Source organism: Spermophilus citellus (assembly GCF_964194105.1).
Source record: "Spermophilus citellus genome assembly, chromosome: X".
Lineage (NCBI taxonomy): Eukaryota > Metazoa > Chordata > Mammalia > Rodentia > Sciuridae > Spermophilus > Spermophilus citellus.
Window position 1 is genome coordinate 31,870,204 of NC_138190.1, and position 19,179 is coordinate 31,889,382.

The 19,179-nt window shown below is 38.9% G+C and overlaps 1 protein-coding gene across 2 annotated transcripts in view; it reads left to right on the forward strand.

Annotated features, from left to right (window-relative positions):
* SYTL5 (synaptotagmin like 5) overlaps positions 1 to 19,179 on the forward strand; it is a gene marked incomplete at both ends in the record, with an annotated part of 121,102 nt that overhangs the window by 56,761 nt on the left and 45,162 nt on the right. For both annotated transcript variants that reach the window (XM_081277015.1, XM_081277016.1), the window contains 3 exons: positions 3,518 to 3,633; positions 6,291 to 6,399; positions 10,503 to 10,637. In XM_081277015.1, coding sequence (XP_081133141.1) covers positions 3,518 to 3,633; positions 6,291 to 6,399; positions 10,503 to 10,637 — 360 coding nt within the window. The remainder of the gene's footprint in view (positions 1 to 3,517; positions 3,634 to 6,290; positions 6,400 to 10,502; positions 10,638 to 19,179) is intronic.

Genomic DNA, 19,179 nt, shown 5'->3' on the forward strand with positions numbered 1-19,179 from the left:
TTGCCTGTAAGATCCCCACATCTTAGAGCCTCCTCAGCATGTTGAGCTTCACATTTGCAATCTGACTTCTGACTTCTGTTTTTTCCTCTGCTTTTAAAGACTCATATGATTACCTTGGGCCCACAGGAATAATCCAGGATCATTTGCTATTCTAAGGTCAACTAATTAGCAACCTAATTCCATCTGCAAAGTCTGATATCATCAGTATGTACATTAGTGTTTGATTGGCAGTAATCTTGAGAGGACATCTTTAGTATTTAAATACCACAATTATCACCTGGATTTCTAACATAAGTATAAATGTATAGATCACTCGAGCTGCACCCAGAAATAGTTTAACATATTCAAGTCTTTTGGTTTTGGTAGGTTAGACCTTCTTAGATTTGATATATCCTAACAGTCTGTGCTTCTCAGTAGGTGATATAGTCACTTGGGAGTAAACCTGAGTTAGACATGCTATGGTCTCGCCTTTCAATGAATGCTTTCTCCAAGGTTGACATTTTTACTTTTTTCCTTAGTATTGTAACTTTGTTCCATGTATAACTTGCCTTTCTCACTTATATTCAGAAGGATTTCATGGTAATTGCTGTGGGGAACAAGGGTGACATTTTTTTTCTGGATTTTTATATTTGCCATCCAGCTGTTGATGTATAATCCAACCAATTGCTAAATTTTGTGGATATAATACTCTCATGCTAGATACCTCTATTTGACTCTGTTTCTTTTCTCAGCCATCACATTCAACTTATCATCAGTTCTTGCTAATCTCATCTTCAATGGTTGAAGGATCTTTATCCTTCTTTTTACCCCTCATCCCCATGAAACCCTGATTTATATCTTCATCATTTCCTATCGTGACTATTGCAATAACTTCCTAATTGGCCTGCTTGGTTCTTTTGATTTCTCTCTTCTCTTATATTTCTCCAGAGATTACAATATCCAATCTGAACTTTAGAAAAACTGCCTGAGTACCCCATCGCCTCCACAGTGACATTCTGGCTCCTTTGTATGGTATTCAGACTTCCATTACATGGCCCCAAGCCTACCTTTCAACCGCACTTTCCACTACACTCCTCCACAAACTCTTTACCCTAGTCGCACAGGCCTATTTACCATTCTCAGAATGTTCCCTAAGTAGCTAAATACATTTCTTCCTTTTTAATTAGAAATCTGTTTAGACTACCAAATGACTTCTGTGATTGTTAAAATTCTCTTTGTAAGCTTGAAAATAGACTTTATTTATCACAGTACTGGGGATTGAACCCAGGGGTTCTTTACCACTGAGCCACATCCCCAGCCTTTTTTATTTTTTATTTTGAGACAGGGTGTCGCTAATTTGCTGAGGCTGGCCTCCAACTTTCGATTCTCTTGCCTCAGCCTCCCAAGTCACTGGAATTACAGGCGTGTGCAGCCATACCCAGCTCAAAATAGATTTTATACCAGCACAGCTGCTATAGGTTGAATTCTAGATGTCTTAATTCATTCCACAAATATTTACTAAGCACAGTGCCAAGTACTTCTCCTAGAGATGGTGAACAACACAGCTAAGATTCTTGCCCTCATGCCACTGATAGTACTGAGGGCTGTGAGGATGTGAAAAGAGTAATGTGTTAAAGTGGTGGGGAGCAGTCAATCATTCATTTTTAAAGTAGTACTTGAGAGCACAGTTTATGAAAAACTCTCTTCTGGGTACCAGGGAGAAAGATGAATCAGACAGAAATTGTCTCTCAGTGAGCTTAGAGCCCAGTAGGGAAGATATAACTCTAAAATAAAGTTTAAAATGTTATAGGTCATAGGAGAAGTGCAAATGAAGAAGAGGGTAATAGGCATTTCAGGAGGGAAGACAGGAGATGATTTCACATAGTCATGGCAGGTAAGGCTTAAAAGATGGAAAGGGCTACTCAAATATTCTTTCCCATCTTAACTTTCAATCAATGGCAAAATCCAAGCAGGTTCTCCTACCACCTGCATTTTGAACGTGTCTGTTAGTGCCGCAGTCTGGCTGGGCACAAAATCACGAGCCACTCAAGCAGGAACAAACTTTATTTTTTGAAACTGCCCAATGCCTCATATGCGCCCGGGAAGATTGCCAATCCACTCACGCAGTGTTCTCCCGGAACCCCAGAGGAAGTTCCTCCCCCGGAATTCCCTCCTACTGCACTTCCCCAACCAATGGGAACTCTCCAGGAGTCCCGTAGCAGGCCAAGGGGAGGTGAACAGCAGGAGTCCAATATCCATATGAATGCAAATCTTAACATAATCATATCATCTCAATGGCTAGCTGGCGTCACCTTTCAACCAAAAATGCCATGCATCATATTACTTGGCTGTGGCTCTTAGCATGTTAGTCAGGCCATTGTCCTAGCATGGGTTCTGTCCCCTCCCTCCTAGGCTACTACAATGGCCAATCTGTCTTTATTCTCTACTGTAATCCAGCATTCATGTTGCATCAAGAAATCTTTCTAGGCTGGGGTGTAGTTCAGAGGTAGAGCATTTGCCTAGCAGGTGCAAGGCCCTGGGTTCCATCTCCAGCACCAAACAAACAAACAAACCAAAAGAGAAGAAAAAAAGGGGAAAAAAGAAAATTTAAATTTGAATCTAATTGTAATCCCTGTATCATTTGAAATCTTCACTTGTTCCTCATTGCTTACATCAAAGATCACTTCCTGCCTGGTTACCCCTGTTATCCTAGCTGCTCAGGAGGCTGAGGCAGGAGGACCACAAGTTCAAAGCCAGCCTCAGCAGTTTAGAGAGGACTTAAGCAACTTAGCAAGACCCTGTCTCTTAAAAAAAAATATGGCTGGGGTTGTGGTTCATCAGTAGAGCACTCACCTAGCACATGTGAAGCGCTGGGTTTGATCCTCAGCATCACATAAAAATTAAAAAAAAAATAAAATAAAGGGATTGTGTCCAACTACAACTAAAAAATATATATTTTAAAAAATACAAAATAGGGTTGGCGATGTGGCTCAGTGTTTGAGTGCCCCGAGTTCAATCCCTGGTACCAAAAATATAAAGAAAATATAAAGGGTGGGGGTGTTGCTCAGTGGTTAGGCACCCTGGGTTTCAATCCCTGGTAGTATAGTAGTTGTAGTAGTAATAATAATAATAATTATTATTATTTCTCCCCAATAATGTAGCAGGTAAGAAAAAACATGAGCCCTAAACCAGACTATTTGGGAGGGGACTCTAGCTCTAATATTTACCAGCTATGTTATGTGAGATATGCCATTTTTTTTATTGCTGTAGGTTTCTGTTTCCTCAGCTATAAAAATGGAGATTAACACAAGTTGTTATGAATCAAAACAGAACAAGTATGAAGAGTCATTAACAAGTACCTAGCAGATAGTATACATATATTTGATTAATACAGTAGTGTCTTTTATTGTCACTATAAAATACTAGAGATTGAGATCGACTCCTTAAGTAGCTATTTTTACTTCATTAGACGTTTTTGAGAGTTAATTATGCAGCTGAATAATCAAATTTTAATACTCTGCCTTTTTCCCTTGAGAAGGCAGCTAAGGATTATAACTGGTGAATGGTTCTTTGAAGAAAAGGCAAAGCGTTTCAAGCAAGTGAATGTTCTGGGCACTGATGTTGTCCGGCAGTCCATCTTAAGAAGAAGTCCAGGTAACTAAAGCAATGATTTACTTTCAAAACTGTTTTCATCTTTATTTTGGCTTGCTAAATAACCTCCCTGTGTTATGTAGAAAATGAGCACAGCTAAATTTTCTGACTCCCTAAGGTTATTTCACACCTCAGTAGCACGGAATCAAAATATGTAATTCATACAAAAAAAGGAATACAGTGAAAAATAAAATTCATAGTGATTTTCCATAAATCTAACATGCTGAGGGCTTCAAAAGAGCCATTTGTCTTCATCACAGACACTTCTCTTTCTGATGAACTTCTAATATTTTACTAAATAACCAAGAAAGTAACATAAAACAAGTGAATTAAATGATTCACATTGTGAAAGCAATTCTTGATTTTTTTCAACAAGTTTTGTTTCAGATGTATTTTATTTAAATGATACTTTTTTTAATCCTTGGGTGTTTTTTTTTTGGGGGGGGGAAGTACCAGGGATTGAACCCAGGGCACTTAACCACTGAGCCACATCTTGAGTCCTATTTTGTATTTTATTTAGAGACAGGGTCTCACTGAGTTGCTCAGGGCCTCACTGTTGCTGAAGCTGGCCTTGCGATCCTCCTGCCTTGGGCTCCAGAGTCGCTGGGATTACAGGCCTGCTCCACTGCACCCAGCTAATCCTTGGTTCTTGACAAAGCATTGATACTGTGCACTGCATTCTTGTTCCCCAAACAGGGGCATTTAGAAATGCAAAGGAGCAGATTATGCTAAGTGAAGTCAGCCAATCCCTTAAAAACAAATGCCTAATGTCTTCTTTGATATAAGGGGGGGGGGGCAACTCAAAACAGAGCAGGGAGGAAGAACATGAGAAGAAGATTACCATCAAACAGGGAGGAGAGGTGGGAGGGAAAGGGAGAGAGAAGGGGAATTGCATGGAAGAGGGAAGGAGACCCGCATTGTTATACAAAAATACATGTAAGAGGATGTGAGGCAAAGGGGAGGAAAAAATAAATTAAAAAAAAAATAAGAGAGAGTGAGAGAAATGAGTTATGGTAGATGGGGTAGAGGGAGAGGAGGGGAGGGGAGAGGAGGGGAGGGGGGATAATAGAGGATAGGAAGGGCAGCAGAATACAATAGACACTTGTTTGGCAATATGTATAAACGTGGCTGTATAATCAATGTGATTCTGCAATCTGTACACGGGGGAATAATAGGAATTCATACCCCATTTGAAACAAATGTATGATATATGATATGTCAAGATCAATGTAATGTTTTGAGCAACCAATAAATTTCTGATGCTTAAAAAAAAAAAGAAAAAAGGATAGAAGGAAAAAAAAAAGAAATGCAAAGGGGCATTTCTAGTTGCCACAACGACTAAGTTGGGTTGATGGTATTTAGTGGCAGGAGCCAGAGATGCTAAATGATCAGAAATGCATGGGATAGTTTCTCTCAATGAAGAATTATACTGGCCCCAAATGCAAATAACACCTTCAGAATGCTTACAAACTACAACTTAATTGGTTAAATATTAAGTACAATTTGTCCTTGGGAGCATGTTTCTCGTGCCCAGTAGACAGGCATCTTCTGGCCTATCCCTACACTATCTCATCTTTCATAGATAGGAGACTAGTACCCTTGCTTTTAAGTCTGGCTGACTGCACTGGGAGCCCTACAACTGATTCCATTGCCACTTCTGGGTGTGGCACTTTCCAGGAAGGGCTTTCACAGATGGGGAACAGGTGCCCTCCCAGGATGACTGGCTTATGTGCTCAGAAGTGAGGTTATCGTTACTATAATCTCATGCTAAAACTCAGCTTCTACAGATTTGAAGTTGTCATGAACCCAGACTTCTCCGCCCTATAGAGGGTTGATGTATTCCTTCCCCAGGAAAGCTTATCCCAGCAAACCTCCCATAGATGAGTCCTAATCTTAGTCCTTAGTTAATTCTATAATATTTCAACAAGTTAGAAATAAGTGTGTACCTGAGCAATTTGAGGTGGGAATGTCATTACCATTTACTCTGCATTTACTTTTCTGGATTAGCACAAGAATCTTTGTGGGACAGTGGCTGCAGAATAGAAATTTGCATTCATTGGGCATGGTGGCACACACCTTTAACCCATGCGAATCAACAGTCTGAGGCAGGAGGATTGCAAGTTTGAGGCCACCCTCAGCAATTTAACAAGGCCCTAAGCAACTTATGGAGACCCCATCTCAAATCAATCAATGAATCAATCAATCAATTAAAAACAAGGGCTGTGGCTGGCCTAGTGGTACATGCCTATAATCCCAGCAGCTTGGGAGGCTGAGGCAGAAGGATCACGAGTTCAAAGCCAGCCTCAGCAATGGCGAGGCGCTAAGCAACTCAGTGAGACCCTGTCTCTAAACAAAATAGGGCTGGGGATGTGGCTCAGTGGTTCAATGCCCCTGAGTTCAGTCCCTGGTACCAAAAAAAAAAAAAAAAAAAAAAAAAAAATCATGGGTTAGGGATGTAGTTCAGTGTAAAGCATCCCTGGGTTCAATCCCCAGTGAAGAAAGAAAGAAAGAAAGAAAGAAAGAAAGAAAGAAAGAAAGAAAGAAAGAAAGAAAGAAAAGAAAAAAATCTCAAATATTTTAAAAGAAGAAGAAAAAAAGAAATTTGCTCTCATCTCTGGCCATTTTGTGTGTAAACTTGTCTTCTGATTGTTTTTAATGAGGATCTGAAGAAGTACGAAGCCAAGAACAAACCCGCCAGGATGTGGAGAAATCAGACACTTCGCCTTCTGTTGGGCAGAAAGCCAGCCATGATGGGCCCAAGAGAAAGGGGTAAGAAACAGCTTATTGAAGGGAAAATTGAATTTTTATTTCAGTCATCTCTGAAATAAAGACTCCTTTGTTTTTCAAGTCTGTTATTGCTTCAGTGACCCTGAGGAGGGCAAGAGACTCAACTGAAGTAATAGTTTCTTAGCATTCTTCTCAGGAAATGCATTTTTAATTACTTTCCACTTTTGGTAAATAAAGCATGTATGAGTTCTTTCTTTTCACATATCTGCTCCCATTACTTCTAGGTAGAAGGTTTTATGTCAGGAAGAGTATTGTCTATAAACAGGTGACGACTACCTTTGTTGTAGGATGCTCCTCCCCACCAACCTGAGCACTGATACACTCAAAGCAGAGATATCTTATTTGAGCTTCACACATTTTATCCCCTGTTTAAAATTCAGGATTCTTTAAGGAGAAAAAAACAACAACAACATTTAGCCACCTCAACTGAATTCAGAAAGCAAATACATGTGTCAAGTACTAAACACAGCAATGGGAGATACACAGGGCAGCAAGATGCCAGAAGGCACAGGCGACCTGGGAGCAAGAGAATTCATCTAGAAGAGTTGTCCCCATGCAGACTCTGAGGATCAAAAGGCAAATTGCTCTGTCTCAGCTCTGTACTGTGTAGTCTTTGTTTCTGAGGCAGCTATTGGACAGTTTTGTGGCCAAAGTAGAAAGAGTTCTAATATGTGCCAAGTCACGTTACGATCCTTTCCAGGTACCATTGCTTCATTTTCTCAGCAGAAGGCAGCCTGAAATTCTGACAGTGTCTCAGCCTTTATCTGGCTCTAAAAACAAGTCTGGGATTTTTTTTTTTTTTTTTTTTTTTAGAATCCTGAACTCTGAGTGGGATTGAACTCTAAATGTCATCTAACTCAAACACTCTTGATTAACCACATCTTCATTACTTAGCAGAGATGAATGGGAAAGAAAATCCAAAGTCTCCCAAATATCCTATCCCAGGTATCAATCCTTCATCTCACATTGAATCCATTTATCTCATCTCAGGACTCCCACAATGCCTTGGGCCTATGCGTCACTCTTTCCATTACACTCTGACTTTCCCATTCCCACTCTTAATTGTAAGCTGTTTCAGTGCTAGACCAGTGGCTTCTTTGCTTTTGTGTTGCAATATCTAGCATAGTGCCTGATTCCTGAAAAACAATCAGTGGTTGATTGAATATGTGATTCAGAGCCCCCCCAAATGCTGCTAGGAGCTACCATTTGCAGATCCCAGTCCAAGCATCACAGACTAGGTTGCAGAGTTAAGTAGAGTTTTGAGCTGACAGACAGTAAGTAACCCACCAACACAATGAATTATGCAAATCCTGACTCATTCATGACTCTCAGCTGGGCCCTGCTGAAACTGAAAACTGGCATCCATGGTTCTTGGTCCTCAAAGGATATAACATCTATTTAGTTTGGTGGCACACATCTGGAATCCCAGCAACTCAGGAGACTGAGGCAGAAAGGTTGCAAGTTCTAGGCCAGCCTAGACAACTTAGTGAGACCATGTCTCAAAATAAAAACTAATCCTGGCATGGTGGTGCACACCTGTAATCCCGGCAGCACAGGAGACTGAGGCAGGAGGATCATGAGTTCAAAGCCAGCCTCAGCAAAAGCGAGGCACTAAGCCAATCAATTGAGGTCCTGTCTCTAAATAAAATAGGGCTGGGGATGTGGTTCAGTGGTTGAGTGACCCTGAGTTCAATCCCCAGCACAAAGATAAATAAATAAATAAATACTAAAAATAAAAAGTAAAAAGGGCTGGGGATGTACGTAGCTCAGTAGTAGAGCAACCCTGGGTTCAATCCCCATTAAAAGGATTAGAAAAAAAAAAGAATTTGACATCCAGTTGGGAAAGAAAAGGTTCATACATGAAAAGTTAATAAGTCTAAAAGAGCTAGGCACAGTGGTGCATGCCTGTAATCCCAGCAGCTCAGGAGGCTGAGGCAGGAGAATCATGAGTTCAAAACCAGCCTCAGCAAAAGCAACCCAGTGAGACCCTATTTCTAAATAAAATACAAAATAGGGCTGGAAATTGGCTCAGTGGTCAAGTACCCCTGGGTTCAATCCCTGGTACCCAAAATAATAATAAGTATAAAAAGAATCGCAGGAAAATATAAAATAGCAATATGAGTTGCCAAAAGCTTCTCTAAACAAGGCAGAGTGCTAATAAATCCCAAGAGATGTCATAAGGCTATAACTTACTCAGTATTAAGTGAGTAGCTAAATAATAAATTCCTACTTGATGGGGTAATGGGAGCTATCAAGAAAGACATCAAATTGTAGCCAGGTGCAGTGGCACATTCTTGTAATCCCAGTGGCTTGGGAGGCTGAGGCAGGAAGATCTCGAGTTCAAAGCCAGCCTCAGCAATGGCGAGGTACTAAGCAACTCAGTGAGACCCTTTCTCTAAATAAAATGCAAAATAGGGCTGGGGAGGGGCTCAGTGGTCGAATGCCCCTGAGTTCAATCCCCAGTAACACCCCCTGCAAAAAAATTGGGGGATGGGGTTGTAGCTTAGTGGCAGAGCACTTGCCTCGAATATGTGAGGCACTGGGTTCAATTCTCAGCACCACATATAATAAAATAAAGGTCCATAAGAACTAAAATGAATAAATAAATAAAATTTAAAAACAAAACAAAAAAAAAAAAACATGTGGACCTTGACAGATGGATGGAGCTCAGGATATCAAAAGGGAGGAAGAATGATTTCCAGCAGAGGAGACATTAAATAGAGGTGCACAGGTGGGGATATGCACGAGTTGGTTCTCAGAGCAGCATAAACTGACATTATATTAGTGCCATTTTCACCAAAAAGAAATCAATTTTCCAGTAGATTGAAGCTTCTGACAATTGACAGTGACACTTCTGGGGTTCTTTGAAGCAGAGACAACTTAGCAGATTCTATTAAGATCCTGCCAGTACCTTTGGAATCCACTTTTCCCCTAGAAAACTGTTGAATGTAAAGTAAGTTAACTGGTCTTTCCCAATGCCATCCCCCAAAAGAATATTATAGCCTTTTATTATTATTATTAAATTGCTCTTGGAAACTGCCATGTTTGGGGCCCTCTGTAATATCAGTGTTTGAATCAGGGTTCCTGAAAAGCTATTTCTGTTTAAGTTTCAAATAATTTAGTAAAATGGAAATTCAATAAGTGTTCATCTAACATGAGGCACTCCATTATTCAAACTTTGTTATGACAGGAAGAAATGTCATGGAGGATATAGATGGCTTCCACCACATGAGTTTAGTCACTCATTCCACAAGAATTGATTAGTTCTAATATGTACCACATATCATTCTAGGCTCAGAGAAAGTGGTAGGGAATGAGAAAGGCAGTCACTGCTATCATGGAGATGCAGTCTAACAAGTTGCTACCTCAGTTTGTCTCAAAGGATTAGCCCCCTCTCTGAGCCACGTGAGTGTGAGCAATCTATTCTGCAAATATGCCCAGGCCAAGTGATACTTTCCCTCCCCAGGTTATAGTGCTGAGTTCCCTATATAGGTGGTCTTTTGCTTAGCAGGGACAGAGTCCTGGCTTACCAGCAGGTAGTATGGTCCTGGAAGAATGTCACACCCTTCTACCTTACCACCAGTGACACTATACTGCGGAAGTACTGGGACTCCCCAGAATGCCTGAGGCCCAGGGCTTCTTTAATGAAGAACTATTTATTATTCAAAGTCCTAGGAAGCCAGGTGTGAGGGAGCATGCCTGTAATCCCAGCGACTCCAGAGGCTGAGGCAGGAGGATCTTGTGTTCAAAGCCAGCCTCAGCAATTTAGTGAGGTGCTAAGCAACTCAGTGAGACCCTGTCTCTAAATAAAATATACAAAATAGGGATGGGGATGTGGCTCAGTGGCCAAGTGCCCCTGAGTTCAGTGCCTGGTACCTTGCCCCTCCAAAAATACAAAGTACTAGGAATTTTATTCTTTGTATTATGTTTTTATTAATGCATTATAATACACATAATAGTGGGGATCATTGGGATGTATTTATACATGCACATAACATAATTTAGTAAGAATTATATTCTTGAAATATCTTTAAATACTTTTTTATCTTACTTTTAAATACCTACAAATATATATATAATTTCAGATTTCTACTTAGCAAGTTCAGATCAGCAACCAGAGGAGAAATTGTAACTCCAAAAATTGAAAGTGGGCGGAGCTACAGCTTGGATTTCGACAGCCAAAATTTTCGCAGTTTAAAGTCAGCCCCTGGTTCAGACAGGTAAGACACATACCATTGGCAATCAGGTAGCTTGGGGATGAGGTTGATGAATTTCCATCCAAACAGGACTTCTGGCTATCTGTAAAGTATCTCCACTTAGAGAACCAACACATAATACAGAAAGTCAGGAGGATATTTTTTAGTTGAAAGAGAAAGCATTTACCTTCCTCATGGACTTAGAGCTGTTGGAATTGTCTGTGTCACCAGCAGGGATACAAGTGTCTGGGGACTCAGGACTGTAGTTCAAATGGAGATGTACAGGTCAAATATGTTCTTTTTCTTTTTGATTTTTTTCTTTTTAGATATTTATGACAGATGAGTGTACTTTGACATACATACATGGAGAATAACTATTCTAATTAGGATTTAATTCTTGTGGTTGTACATGATGTGGAGTTTCACTGGTCGTGTATTCGTATATGAACAGAGGAAAGTTCTGTCCAAGTCTTTTACTGCCTTCCCTATTCCCATCCCCCTCTCCTCCCTTCTTTCCCCTTGGTCTAATCCAATAAACTTTTACTCTCCACCTCCCTTTATTGTGTGTTAGCTTCTGAATATCAGAGAGATCATTCAGCCTTTGGTTTTTTGGGATTGGTTTATTTCACTTAGCATGATAGTCTCCAGTTCTATCTATTTACAAGCAAATGTTATAATTTCATTCTTTTTATGGCAGAGTAATATTCCATTGTGTATATTTACCACAATTTCTTTATCCATTCATCTGTTGAAGAGCACCTAGGTTGGTTCCTAGGTGCTTGGCTATTATGAATTGAGCTGCTATAAACATTAATGTGGCTGCATCACTGTAGTATGCTGATTTTTAAGTCCTTTGGGTATATGCCGAGGACTAGAATAACTGGGTCAAATGGTGGTTCCATTTCAAGTTTCCTGAGGAATCTCCACATTGCTTTCCAGAGGGGTTGCACCAATTTGCATTCCTACCGACAATGTAAGAGTGTACCTTTTCCCCTTTTCATTTAATTGCTTGATCTTTTTGTATTGAAGCTTCTGCAATAGAAAACTTTAAGTGTCATATGCACTTCCTGCAACTTATAAAAATATTAATAATTTTATCATTTGGATTGCCTCAGGCATTGTTCCCTAAATTCCACTTCCTCCAACTGATTGTCAGAAGGGCCAAGTGAGATTCTCCTGTGCACAAAGCTATCACTTGTCAGAAAAAGTAACAAAAAGTAGGACAGCTAAGAGCATTGTCACTTCTCATCAGATTTGATTTTTTCAATCCTGTGGATACATAAATCAAGGCTTATTTTCACTATTAGTGTGATATCAAAGCTAGAGATGAGAAAAAAGAGCCACCCCTAGTTTTGTTTTTTGTTTTTTGTTTTTGTTACTAGGGATTGAACTCAGATGTGGCACTGAGCCTCATCCCCAGCCCTATTTTGTATTTTATTTAGAGACAGGGTCTCACTGAGTTGCTTAGCACCTCACCATTGCTGAGGCTGGCTTTGAACTCGCGTTCCTCCTGCCTCGGCCTCCTGAGCTGCTGTGTGCACCACCATGCCCGGCACACCCCTATGTTAATTCCCTTTTCTTTACTTGGGGCTGCAGTAATTTTGCTAAGCCAGGCAGTAAAACTGGCAGACATTCTTTTCTCCTTAGGTTCTGCAAACAGAATTATATTCTCCCTATAATCCTAATCTTTTTTGTTTGTTTCTTGTGGTGTTAATCATCAAACCCAGGGCTCAGTTCACTGTGATCATTTTAGAATATAGACCAGAGTATTTCCCTAGAAGATACCCTCTTTTCACTATTGTTTTTCTTTCCCATGATGACTCTCCATACCTATTTCTTTTTTCCCTATAGCATTCTTGCAAGCAGGTATCTTTTTATGTAAATCCATACAGAAAAAAATCCTTATAAAAACAGAATAAGTCATTTTCATCCACTATCAAAGGATCATCACTGTTCAGTATTTTCCAAATATTCAAGAATCTAGATAAATTCTTTTTATGATTAAAAAATGTAAATTACAGTTGTTTTTGCCCTTGAAATAATTTCATTTGTCTTCCTTTAGGGAAGCCCCATACTGTCACCCACAAAAACCTGCTATAAAAATCTCATTTTTTGTTTTTGCTTGTTGGACTCCTGATCTCTGAGGTAGTAGTGTTCAAAATTATTTAGAGATGACAGCCTTGGCAACTTAGTGAGACCCTGTCACAAAATAAAAAAATAAAAAGTACTGAGTATGTAATTCAGTGGTAAAACGCCCTTGAGATTCAATCCGCAGTATATATAAAATACTTAGTAATGATATGCAGCTAAGGTAAGTGTTGCTCATTTTCCTCAGTCCTCTGGGGTTGAGCCATCTTGGCTTATTCTTTGGGACTAGTGTTTAAGAAGAATACTATATCAAAAGTGGAAAAACAGTTCCTTTTTTGGTGTGTGTTGGGGGGTACCTGGGATTGAACTCAGGGGCACTTGACCACTAAGCCACATCTCCAGCCCTATTTTGAGACAGGGTCTCACTGAGTTGCTTAGTGCCTTGCTTTTGCTGAGGCTGGCTTTGAACTCACAGTCCTCCTGCTTCAGCCTCCCCAGCTGCTAGGATTACAGGTTTGCACCACCTCACCTGGCAAGACAGAGTTTCTTATTGAAAAAGAAAGGCTCCAGACCTACCAAAAAATTAGATCATGCCATTTTAAGTTATTTGTCTTACAGTTACTGAACAAAAATAAGAATATTCCCCAATATCACACTGTTTATATTTATTTTAGAATCTATCTGCCCAGGTTTACTCCTTGTGTCTTATCTACTGCTAAGTATAAATAATCTAAGCTATAAAGTCATATGGACATGATTCACAAAATACTGGGGTATTGACATGGGGAGTTCTTGTTCTTTTTTGATAAAAAAGTAGTTTTTTGTTTTGTTTTGTTTTGTTGGTATCAGGGATTGAACCACACTCAGCCATTGAGCTACATCCCCAGCCCTTTTTTTGTATTTAGTTGCTTAGGGCCTCACTGAATTGCAGAGGCTGGCTTTGAACTCAGGATCCTGCTGTCTTAGCCTCCTGAGCTCCTGGGATTACAGGCATGTGCTTGGCCAAAAAACTAGTTCTTTATTAGTTTGAGAAACAAAGCCCTAGACAATCTTGTGCAGTGTATTTTAATCTCTCTTTACAGACAAGGAAAAAGACACAGAGAAGTTGGGTGGCTTGTGTAAGATTATAAACCTTGTAAATGTACATGGAGACTTCTTATTATGAAATGGAGAAGGTCCCTAAGTAAACTATTTTTAAAATTGTAAGTACCTGAAATGGTTTACAGATAATTGGAATGTAGTAGTCAGGACTGCTTTGGCGTAAGCATGCTAAGAACAATATTTTCCTATTAAGAAAGAAAAGAAGTGCTCTGGAGATCAATAAAGCAAAATGTCCTTTTCCTGGAACATGTATTTATCACCATAATGACTCATTAATGGACCGCCACAGCAAGAGATGTGTTCCATTATCCCCAAAATGATTCCTAAGAAAGTTGAGGCAGGAGATGTCCCATCTTTTCTTAATTCCCATCATCTAAAGAGATCGTGAGCTCCCCCTTTCTTTGGGCTATTACCTGACTTAGTTTGAGAATTATTCTCCTTTCTCCTCCACAATGCAGATTTCTTCATGGTTCATTGGTCTTTTCCTGGAGCAGCTGAGCTTGGATATTACTCCCCCCATAATATTGTTTTATTATTTAAATTTTTATATTCATGCATTATGTTCTCTTCTTTATTTCCTCTTTTTAAAAATATTTCAATTATGTTTCAGTATACATGACAGTAGAGTGTATTTTGACATATTATTCATACTTGGAATATAACTTCTTCTAATTAGGATCCCATTCTTGAGGTTGTACATGATGTGGAGATTCACTGGTGGTATATTCATACATATACACAGGAAAGTTATGTCTGATTATTTCTGTCTTTCCTATTCCCATGCCCCCACTTCATTCCCCTTTGTCTAATCCAATGAACTTCTATTCCCACCCGCCTTGTTATGTGTTAGCATCTGCATATCAGAAAGACTATCCAGCCTTTGGTTTTTCTGGAATTAGCTTATCTTGCTTAGCATGACAGTGTCCAGATCCATCCATTTACAGGCAAATGCCATCATTTCATTCTTTCATATGGCAGAGTAATATTCCATTGTGTGTGTGTGTGTGTGTGTGTGTGTGTATATATCATATTTTCTTTATCCATTTATTGTTTGAAGGGCACCTAGTTTGGTTCCATAGCTTGGCTGTTGTGAATTGAGCTGCTATAAACATTGATGTGGCTGCATCACTGTAGTATGCTGATTTTAAGTCCTTTGGGTATATACCAAGGAGTGGGATAACTGGGTCAAATGATGGTTCCATTCCAAGTCTTCTGAGGAATCTCACATTGCTTTCCAGGGGAGTTGTACCAATTTGCAGTCTCACCAGCAATGTATGAGTGTACCTTTTTCCCCACATCCTTATCAACATTTATTATTGCTTGTATTCTTGTATTCAGCCATTCTGACTGGAGTGAGATGGAATCTCAGTATAGTTTTGGTCTGCATTTCTCTATTTGCTAGATATGTTAAGCATTTTTTTTTCATATATTTGTTGACCATTTGTATTTCTTCTTCTGTGAAGTGTCTGTTCAGTTTCTTAGCCTATTTATTGATTGGGTTATTTTTGTGTGTGTGTTAATTTTTTTGAGCTCTCTATATATCCTGGAAATTAATGCTTTATCTGGAGTAGGACTGCACTCTTATAAGTAATGTACATGTGCTATCTCAGTCTTCCCAATAACCTTATAAAGTATATCAGAAAAGAGTGGAGGTGGGACTGAGGCACTCAGTGGTAGAGCGCCTGCCCCACACGTGTAAGGCATTAGGTTCGATCCTCAGCACCACATAAAAAATAAAATAAAGGTATTGTGTTCATCTACCACTAAAGAAATATTTTCTAAAAAGAGTGGAAATGATGTTTTAGCAGATGTCTAATTGACTATTTCTTTTCAGTGGTTTCAAAGCAGGAGAAAATATGAATGGGCTAGGAAAGGCCTAGCAGACTCTCAGAGTAAAACAAATTGCTAGTTGCTAGAGACTGAACATATGAGACAAAGGAGAGTTTTTATCTTTTCTTTTTTTTTTATTGGTTGTTCACAACATTACAAAGCTCTTGACATATCATATTTCATACATTAGAATCAAGTGGGTTATGAACTCCCATTTTTACCCCAAATACAGATTGCAGAATCACATCGGTTACACATCACATTTTTACATACTGCCATATTAGTGACTGTTGTATTCTGCTACCTTTCCTAACCTCTACTATCCCCCTTCCCCTCCCCTCCCATCTTCTCTCTCTACCCCATCTACTGTAATTCATTTCCCTAAAGGAGAGTTTTTAAATGGATATAATTGTAAATTATAGTTGATAAAGAGAATGCTATTCAATGCAGTGATTCTGAGTCCCTTCTAAGTTGGGATGAGTAGTCACGGTGTTGTGATTTTGGGACGTCTCTATCTTCAATCATTCTCTGCCAGAAATAGACCCTCAAACAAGGATTCATAAGCAAGCAAGTTATTAATTTTATTAATCCAATTTTAATTTTATTAATCCACAAAAACCAGTAAGGGAGTAAGAGAGGCAGAATGGAGAAGGTGAAGAAGCTAAGTAATGGTGCTATCTAAGATATGTCTAAGTCTCAGGACCCAGCCTGATTTCACGGGGGAATCTGGAGCATGAACTATGTCCCTGAATTTTGTTTGGAAGAGCTAGACCATTGCACTCCAACACCTGTCAGGCACTGACTATGAATGTCCTTGGGTAGGATTTCTAGACTCTAGAAAGGTTGTTTCTTAAGAAATTATTTTCCTGGCTATGATTACTGGGAAACCATTATATGAACCAAAATGGCAACTCATTAAATTATAGTCTTTGTCCCTTATCCTTGGATCCTCTATCCAGAAATGGATACATCTGGAAAGTCATTATCAAGATTTGGGGGATTTTAAAAGTTTATTTATATCCTGAAGAAATGAGATTTTTTTCTAACCTAGAAAATGTGTCATTCTGTAACCCATGATAACCAAGCTCCCCAGACAATGTCACATCCCGTCACTTGGTCCCTGTTAGAATAAGATACATGTATCGCTTTCTTGCCCATTTTCCCTTAACCCATTGAGCTTGAAGGTTGGTTGGCACTGATCTAATTCTTCTTATTTAATCACAGTAACATGATATCTGAATCACAAATAGCTCTTTCTTAATTGGTCTTTAAACTTATCTGCTTTAATTTAGGCTTCGGGATGCTGTTTTCCCTCTTTCTATTTAAGTGGCAAAGGTTCATGTATTTTATGTCATGTTTTATATAACATCTAAAAGAGTTGGCACCCAAATATTTATGATCTGCCTCATTAGGCTAAACCTTTTCTTAGTCTAATCAACTGAAAGGAAAATATTTTTGAGAGGCTTACAGTAAATGTCAGGAACAAATGAGAAAGTGCATGTCATTTTTGAGATAATGCTGCTGGCCACGATGATTTCCAGTAGCTGACTTACGATCACAGGAATTCTTTCCTTATTACAGGATCGCCTCTCAAATGTCATCACCATAATTAATCAACTTCTGCCAGAGCTTCTACACAAGTAGGAGTTTTGGTTTCAGTAGGGCTAATCCACCATGGGGACTTTGTCCAAACCACCTGGATCTGAGAATATCTTCAGCACACACACAAACAGAAATGCCCACATGAAACCTTTTGCTTGTAATTTCTTGGTTCTGTTGTACACTATTCACCCCAGCCTTTATTTTTTGAAACTATTTTACCTAAAACAATAAGGAGAAAGATTTTTATGATAATAGTTAGGAGAGTAGAGTACTTATGGTCACCACACCACAGCACTGGGCAGGTCCCCTAAGGCCTTCCTGAGATGAACAGAAAACACTTGGAAAGGTAGGACTATGACTAGCTACTGTCAAATGTAGCAGTATAATACCTGAGGTAGGAAGGCTCGGGAAAATCACCCAGAAACTTAAAATTCCAAATTACAACAATCTACTGGATCAGAAAAAAAATTTTTTCTCATTGTCAGGATCAATAAACACAATCACAAGTCCCCCCTGAGCTGAGTTCATACCACTATAATTTAGAATATCAGTTCTAGAAAGAGGAGCCTGAAGATCTACATAATGTCAAAGGGATGTTGCCAGAAAATTTTCAAAATTATTTTAATCAAATCCCAACAAACTAACCCCTAACTCTGATCCTCAGATTCTCTTCTTGATCATTTATTCTATTAGTGCAGAACTCCCCTGGTTGAAATGATTTTATCTTGATGAAATGATACATGAGCAGTATGAGAAACCAGAATGGACTCAGGCTTTGTGTGGATGGACAATACTATTTTTATCCTGACTGTCATGTATTGTGTGACAGCATGGTAGTGTGGTGACAGGTGTGTGTAATTACAAACACGTGTATGCATACATATATGGAATCATTATTTAACCTCTCCAAGACTCAGTTTACTCTTTAAAATAGAATTTTTTACTTTTAACATTTTAATGATTTTCTTAACATTTTTTAAAATATATTTTTTAGTTGTTAATGGACTATTTATTTATTTATTTATATGCCATGGTGAGACTCAAACACAGTGCCTAGCACATGCTAAGCAAGTGCTCTGCCACTGAGCCACAACCCAGCCCCAACATTTTTTAATATATATTTTTTAGTTATAGGTGAACACAATGTCTTTATATTACTTTTATGTGGTGCTGAGGGTCGAACCCAGTGCTTCATGCATGCCAGGCGAGTGCTCTACCTCTGAGCCACAACCCTAGCCCCCAGCCTCAACATTTTCAAATTTTGAAGAGTAGCATTTATTACAAAGGCTGGCAGGGTTGGTACTTGTGTTTCAGAGTCTTGGTAAGAAACTTCTTTACTGCTACATTTTTATTTTTACTTTCTTCCAAGCTCTGTGACAATACAGTTTTACAGGGATGTTGGGCAATGGAAACTGGCTAACACCTAAAAAATATTCAGTAAATGTAGCTGCTTTTTGCATAGTTATTGAAGATGGTAGTGTTAATCGGGTTATATCTGACTTTTATGGCTTCTCTAGTGCCCAGAATGGAAAAAACAATCACTCAGAGTTGTGGTTGACAGCTCTGATGGTCATTCCCTATTCTTTATTCTGCCAGATTTATCTTGTGGTAATGATATATGTAAGTTCAGACATTTAAAAAAAAAGATCCTTCCTTTATTCTATCTGGTTTCTATGATTGACTCAACTGTAAGCCAAAAAAAAAAAAATCACTTGTTAACCAGTGCTGGTGTGCTTTGCCAATAATATACTTACTTTCATGACTTATTAAGATAGTAACTAAGAGAATGAAACTCAGCATATATTGCATACATCCCAGCATAATTTGTAGCATATTTTGTGTGCACTGGGGGTTAATGATGGATAAAATTAGAACACTTAAATTGTGATTTGTCGAAACTCTACATTTACTTATGAAGCTCTCTTTAATAAGAAAATTGTGATCA